Source organism: Pygocentrus nattereri, chromosome 26 (assembly GCF_015220715.1).
Source record: "Pygocentrus nattereri isolate fPygNat1 chromosome 26, fPygNat1.pri, whole genome shotgun sequence".
Lineage (NCBI taxonomy): Eukaryota > Metazoa > Chordata > Actinopteri > Characiformes > Serrasalmidae > Pygocentrus > Pygocentrus nattereri.
In genome coordinates, this window is record NC_051236.1 from 12,532,599 (window position 1) to 12,540,346 (window position 7,748).

The following is a 7,748-nucleotide window of genomic DNA, read 5'->3' on the forward strand; positions in this document are numbered from 1 at the left end:
CATACTTTTAAGCATTAATATTTGTAGTAGTATACTTTTAAGCATTAATGTTTGTAGTAGCATACTTTTAAGCATTAATGTTTGTAGTAGCATACTTTTAAGCATTAATATTTGTAGTAGCATACTTTTAAGCATTAATGTTTGTAGTAGCATACTTTTAAGCATTAATGTTTGTAGTAGCATACTTTTAAGCATTAATATTTGTAGTAGCATACTTTTAAGTATTAATATTTGTAGTAGCATACTTTTAAGCATTAATGTTTGTAGTAGCATACTTTTAAGCATTAATATTTGTAGTAGCATACTTTTAAGCATTAATGTTTGTAGTAGCATACTTTTAAGCATTAATGTTTGTAGTAGCATACTTTTAAGCATTAATATTTGTAGTAGTATACTTTTAAGCATTAATATTTGTAGTAGTATACTTTTAAGCATTAATGTTTGTAGTAGCATACTTTTAAGCATTAATATTTGTAGTAGCATACTTTTAAGCATTAATGTTTGTAGTAGCATACTTTTAAGCATTAATATTTGTAGTAGTATACTTTTAAGCATTAATGTTTGTAGTAGCATACTTTTAAGCATTAATATTTGTAGTAGCATACTTTTAAGCATTAATATTTGTAGTAGTATACTTTTAAGTATTAATATTTGTAGTAGCATACTTTTAAGCATTAATATTTGTAGTAGCATACTTTTAAGCATTAATATTTGTAGTAGTATACTTTTAAGCATTAATATTTGTAGTAGCATACTTTTAAGTATTAATATTTGTAGTAGCATACTTTTAAGCATTAATGTTTGTAGTAGCATACTTTTAAGCATTAATATTTGTAGTAGTATACTTTTAAGCATTAATATTTGTAGTAGCATACTTTTAAGTATTAATATTTGTAGTAGCATACTTTTAAGCATTAATATCAGAAGGCATTAACTCGCGCTTAGCGTTAAAGCGTTATGACATTCGCATGGCAGGGCAGGCGAAGAACAGACAGTATGTGACAAACATGCAGAGATGTACGCAACAACAGGAAACCCGCCAAGGCCAAAAACTGAAGTAGGTCTGCGCTTAACCGTTAGGGATGAGGTTTTCGTTAGAACATGAGGTTTTTGCATCCATATATGGTAAACCATATGTCCATTGCACCCACTAAACAGGAACATGTACACATTTAGGTTTAGCCTATACGCCCACACATACTCAGCTTCAGGGTATAAAAGGTGTCAGAACACACTGGGAGGTCAGAGCTTACTTGAGAGATACATGATGCATGTTCTCTGTTTGTAACCTCTCCAGAACTCTGAAATAAAAATTTGTTTGTTTCACTTCAGTCTGATCTACTCGTCTCATTTTTTTTGCATCAACGAACATGCAGGACTGGTTTCGTCCACACTTTGTAAAGGGCCTTTAACAAAACTTCCAGGTTGCATTGCTAAAAGGGTAAAACAATTCCATTTTGTTACTAAGGTTAAAGTTAGGGTTAAGCCTAGAAAATTCTTCTATATTCTTACATAAAAAATCTTACTTGGGTAGCTACACTACAGGTCCAGCAGTATCCAGAGTCACACCTTCTAATTAGGGAAATAATAGAGCCCAAGGTGAACCCACTGCTTAACCAATGGTGCACGCACAGGTTGTATAATCTGCATAGAAAAACACAACCAATAGTAAGGGATGCTCAGCAGTTGCCAAAGGTCAACATGCCCGAGATATGAAGCCCTCCTCCTCCTCAGCACTGGGCTGTGGAGCAGTTCTGCTCAACTTTACCCTCCTCTGCTATCACTGCAGACTGGCAGGGTCACATACAGAGCACTGCTACTACACTGCTTCAACCACTACCCTCTGCAACTCAGTTCCAAGGGGCAAGGTGACACTCAAAAACAAGGAGTAGGGATTGGGCCATGGTGGATGTATGAACACGTGTTTTTGTCTGAGAGTGTGTGTTTGTGTTGCTGTGCTGTGCTGGTGTCATGTTCCCTCAGCTCTGCAGAATAGCAACGGTCCACAGTGATGAATGATGAAGAGTCGTAGTGTGACAGCTAACCTTGGCTGCTACAGATGAGCCCGGCTTCTCCAGCAGGTCCCACAGTTTCTTGCGCTTCTCCGAGCAGCACGTGTTGTCGAACTCCTCGCCCTCGCGGTCCTTGAGCGTGTCGGCCTCGCGCTTCAGCTCCTCGTTCATCTGCTCCTTCTTCTGGTGGTAGCGCGCCTGGCAGCACGACTCCAGGTAGATCTCGTCCACGCCCCAGTAGTCCAGCTCCTGGCTGAAGGACAGCGCGCACATCTCCTCCATCATGTGCAGCTTGCCCGTGCGGTAGAAGTTCAGGATGGACGTGAAGGCTCCCGGATGTCGGTCAAAGAAGTACTCGTTGTCGTCCAGGTTGTAGTCGTCGCAGATGTCCATGAGCGCCTCGTGCGTCCTGCAGTCGCGCAGCTTGCCCAGGCGCGTGCGCGGCAGCCGGTCCAGCGTCCTCCACAGCACCTCGTGCGGCAGGCCGCCGACATTGAGGCGCACACGCCGGTAGCAGGACATGCTCTGCACTATGTCCGCCGGCTCCGGGGGCAGGGAGGCCGTGGAGCGCGAGCCCGCCTTGCTCATCCCACCCGACGGTTTGTCCATTTTGCACGGCGCGTATTAGTCCACACGGCGATGCGTTACCGCGCGCTCTCTGCCGTGCCTTCGTCCATCCCTGCTGCTGCTGACCAAGGACAGCGAGAAGTTAGTTACACAGTGTTCACACGGACATAGGCCGAATCCCACATGCCTGTGTACACACTTAAAAATTATGGTTTTTCAAGGGTTCTTAGGTAAAGAAAACGGTCCTATTTAGAACCACGAACACCCACAAACATGTATCACGAAAGGGTTCTTCAGACGGATGGAGAACGCACTGTAGAACCATATTCAACACATTCTCCATCAGTCTGAAGCATCATACAAGGGGTTCTTTGAGTGTAAAGAACCATCATTTAAGTGTGTAGCCTACAGTCTAAAGCAGCGGTCTCCAGCCTCTAGATGGAGGTCCACCTTCCTGCAACCCAAATCTAACACAGCATCAACTCATCACCTCCAGAAGGCAGTAATTAGATGGAGCAAGGGTTGTAGCTGCAGCCTGCAGGAAGGTGTATCTCCCGTGTTGGAGACCACTGCTCTAAAACATGCTGGACTGAAGACAAGCCAGATTATGCACACATGTTCAATAGTGCACTATTCTGTACTTTGTGAGGGACGCATTGCAACTAATCTGTATTTGGGTGCAGAAGCCTACATCATGCTCTGTCCAGTGCACTATTCCAAATGGTGCCCTACTGCAGTGTTTCTCAACCCTGGTCCTAGACCTCCATTGCTTTGCATGTTTTAATGTTTTCTCTGGCCCAGCACACCTAATCCAACTAATCAGCTCATTAACAAACCCTTAATGAGTTGAAGTGGGTACACTGAAGCAAGGAAAACACAATGTGCAAGACAATGGACCTCTAGGGCAAGAGTTGAGAAACTTAATCCTGTTGAGATATAGAGAGCCTTTATTTATTTCTCATGTCAGGGGTCTTTAAATCCAGTCCTGGTTTTTGTAATCACTGTAAGATGTGACAATATGTGGCCAATCAGTTACATAAACTGCTCAATAAACAAATGATTACAAAATCCAGGTCCAGAAGCTTAATTCAGGGCCCAGAGTTGATGACCTCTGCCTTAGGGATCTGTATCAGTAGAGAGCCATTAGAGATTCAGCCCTAGCAGTCATCTACATGTAATGCTGTGTTCAAGACTACGTGAGAACTGGAAGTTTCTGACTTCCAAGTAGGAAGAATCCATTTGAATGGCTTCCCACTCATAGTTCCCCCTTGAAAGGTCAGAGATTTCTCCTAGTTGCAATTCTGTGACATGTTGACATTGCAGCACCCATGAACAATAAGTAATAGCATGTTTTCAAGCTTTTTAGAGAGATTTCTTACATTTCTTTTTGTGTAAGATATGATATTTATGTAAGATATTGCTAATAAAAGGGGAATACATCATTTTTAGTCATATTATCAGTGAAATGCCAGCGTGCTGCATCCACGTTTTAAATATATGAAGCATTAACCGAACAGCCCTCCAGTGTAAAAGCTCGTAAAGTGGTTTTATACACTCACAGTGGCAAGAGAAATGGCTTTGGCTGCCCAAACGTCCTCATTGTTAGACATAAAAAATGACCGCTTTTAACATCCAATGCTTAAAAGATTTCTCTGCTTCAGTTCATCTAAACAGTTTCCAGAAATTCATGTCTGTTATCTGCACTGAACGACCTGTAAAGCCATTTATTATTTGAATAAAAAAGAACAATGATTTCAAATGTATGTGTGTTTATGCTGAGGTAACAAAGTTCACATGTTGTAACTTTCTTTTATGTAATCTCTGTGGTTCACTATCCCATACTTTGTTGTTTTGTTGCACTATTTGAGTAGAGAAACTTTTATTCTGTGCCCTGTATAGTAAAATTCAGGTGACATAGTTACTGTCAGTGGATGTTTTTATCATGTCTTTAGGTGTTAGCAGACTGTCATGTAAAACTAGTATCTGAGGACAACTGCTATGACAGTAAAATTTCAGCTAGCTGTAGGATTCATTCTCTATTGGATTTGCATTGCCATGTTAGCACTAAGCTAACTGTGGTGTACCGTTGCTTAATTCTACACAGCTCAACCTTACACAGTGACATTTGGTGCTTGTAAGACAGGCATGGAACAAGGTTTACAGTCTATATTTCAGTTTCTCAGTGCATTTTAGTAAATACTTCAACTTCAAGCCTAACTCTGAGCTGTGAGTATTATTAGAGGAGCCAGTTAGCGTGTTAGCTTTTTCGTATTGTTTACTTATTTCAGTTTTAACAATTGTTAAACAGCTTTTTAATTTCTTAATATGTCTATGTATAATATGATATTGTTGGTTACAGTATTCTACTGCTACAGTACAGTAACATCACTGGGGCAGTCGTGGGGTGGAGGTTAGGGAACTGGCCCTGTGACTGGAAGGTTGCTGGTTTGATCCCCAGCACCGACAGTCTATGACTGAGGTGTCCTTGAGCAAGACACCTAACCCCCAATTGCTCCCCGGGCACCGTGGATAGGGCTGCCCACCAATCTGGGCAAGCGTGCTCACTGACCCCTAGTGTGTGTGTATTCACTAGTGTGTATGTGGTGTTTCACTTCATGGATGGGTTAAATGCGGAGGTGGAATTTCCCCATTTGTGGGATTAAAAGTATCACTTAACTTACTGTAAACAAACACTACAGTATGAGTGTTTAGGAGTGGTACATTTATGTCATACCCTGTGTGCAGCACTATATTGAGAAAAGACAGTCATTTAGGATTGACAGGAATAAGTAATCTGGAAATCTGTCAAGTTCAACAACAACACAGCCGATGTGTGGTCACCGCGTGGCCTGCTGTGAAGTGAATGTGAATGAAATCCCTGAATGAATGGCCATTAGGCGCTGTCCACGGACGCGGTGCTGAAAACAGACACAAAGCAGGATGACTCTATATAACAACTACAGAGTGCAACACGTTAGTAAAACTTTGACCCTTTTTAGTCTCAGGCCAGAACATTTGTGTCTCATTTAGGTCATAATCGTGGCCAGTAGTAGTGGTGCTTTTCAGCTGTAGCCCGCTTTGTGGTAGAAGGCAAGACGGACCAGGAGCTAATGCGTCTAACACTGTTGCTGAATAGTTAACGCTCGCTGCAGCTGCAGTACAGCTGACAGCGTGTTCCTCACAGCCTACAACACCGGGAAGAAAACAAGGATGAACACAACACATATGGGCTTCCCGTGCCAATAGTTTTGGGGAGCTGTGAGGGCGGTTAATCCACAGCCGTTCGATTTCATTGAGAGAAATCTCGCTGAATTCGCCAAAACGTGCGACGACCACCTGAATGTAGCAATCCAGGGCTTTTCACTGCATCGATTCCATCTCTCAGTCTGCCCAAAGCGTGTTGACCTGTCAGTGGTGCAGTAAACATAATTCAACGTGCAGGAGGGGCGTGAGGACACGACTGCAATATTTCAGCCAAATGTGCTCGGCGAAGTCATAACAAACACAGTGCGTGAGTGATGTGTGACTGCAAGACCGTCTCTTCATACCAGTTGCTAGGGCTCGTAGTGATCGGTCAGTGACCTGACAGTGTGACCGTTACTAAAAGCTGGAATATGCTATATACGAGATCAGAAATACTATATATAAGTCTACGAGGCCATTGGGTTTACTTGTCTCTTTATAGCAACTGCTAGGGCTCGTAGTGATCTGTCATATGGTGTGACCGTATGAGAGACTGTTATACAAGACCATTAGGTTTTACTTGTCTTTTTATTATTATTATTGTTATTAACCGCTAGGAAAAGGTTCGTAGTGTTCTGTCATGTGGAGTAACCGTTACTACAACCTGAAAAAGACAAAAAATAAGCCAAAAAGAAAACAAACGAGAGCACAATCTAAGATCGTTAGGTTTTAGTTTAAGCAGCTGCCGGTGATCTGTCATTGGAGTAACCGTTACTACCATAATAATAATAAAATGATGATGATGATGATATTGTTAATAATAATAATAATAATAATAATAATAATAATAACAGTAGTAGTAATAAAAATCCTTCATAACTGGGTAAAGTTGTAACATACCCAATTTCTGGAGCCTCTTATGATGTGAGCGATGTACAGGCATATACAAGAGAAGGTAAAAAGGAGAACGTCACTGCTGTAGCCCACCAGCCAGTGAGAAATAAAGACTGTAGGGAGGACCTCTCCCCTCCGCCCAGCTCATATTTGGACGCGGATCGTACCGGCTCTCTACATCGCGTTCCCTCTTTTCACGGAGAGAGAAAAAAGAAAGAAAGAAAGAAAGAAAAGCTCAACAAGTCTCGCTGTGAATCCGCTCGGCTGTGTTGCTGCTCTCTCTCCGTGTAGGCTACTGAGAGGAGGCAGAGGCGACAGCTGCCTGGCTGGAGGAGGTGGAGGAGAGCTGGAGGAGGGAGGGAGCCTTTAACCCTTTGCCTTCCAGAGTCAGTGCTCTTGGAGCAGCTCCTTCTGCGCCAGTAATGGCGACTGAGGAGAGGGCAGCTTGTTCACTTCAGCTCATCCTGCTGCGCGATGTTCTTCCAGCATCTTTCAACGTCTGGAGCGGCGTCATGGCCCGAGAGTATTTCAGTGGGAGATTTCCCCCGTAGGGACGCATGAAGGCAGGTAGATTTCAGCAAAGAAAATCAGGGAGGCATCTGCAAAAGGGGTCCCTTCACATTTGTGAGGAAAAGCTGACTTAAAAGTTAAAGCAATCAGGTTACACACCAAATGTTATCGTTACTACCCTAATACGTGATACTTGTGGTGAGAAGTGACGCTGAAACCAAATACTGAACTTTATTGATTTTCTTTATCAAGCTGATGATTTAAAGTCCGCTTTTTAAGGGATGGTTTGATCAAAAATGACATTGACACAGTTACAAATAATAAAAAAATAAAGTCAGTCTGCCAAGGCAAGTATTCTTCTTATTTATTCTTGCACTGGAGATATGGAAGCTTTGGCATTGTGTAAACTGTCTGCCAAAAGTCATCAAACTATTAATATAAACTAATCTCAAATAGACTTGCATATGGTTTCTGATATATATATGCAACAAGTCCAGTCTGGAAATATCCTCATTACTAAATATTCCACAGTCAACTGTCAGTGGTATTATAACAAAGTGGAAGTGATTGGGAACGATAGCA

The 7,748-nt window shown here is 42.1% G+C and overlaps 1 protein-coding gene across 2 annotated transcripts in view; it reads right to left on the reverse strand.

Moving 5' to 3' along the window:
- kcnb1 (potassium voltage-gated channel, Shab-related subfamily, member 1) overlaps positions 1 to 6,973 on the reverse strand; it is a 53,105-nt gene extending 46,132 nt beyond the window's left edge. Inside the window, exons 1-2 of one of the 2 annotated variants that reach the window (XM_017697810.2) lie at positions 6,663 to 6,973; positions 2,046 to 2,697 (exon numbers count right to left, since the gene is read on the reverse strand). In XM_017697810.2, coding sequence (XP_017553299.1) covers positions 2,046 to 2,621 — 576 coding nt within the window. In that variant the 5' untranslated portion in view covers positions 2,622 to 2,697; positions 6,663 to 6,973. Of the gene's footprint in view, positions 1 to 2,045; positions 2,701 to 6,662 lie in introns of both variants that reach the window. The other variant, XM_017697809.2, reaches the window with a different exon arrangement.
- Between the last annotated feature and the right edge of the window lie 775 nt (positions 6,974 to 7,748).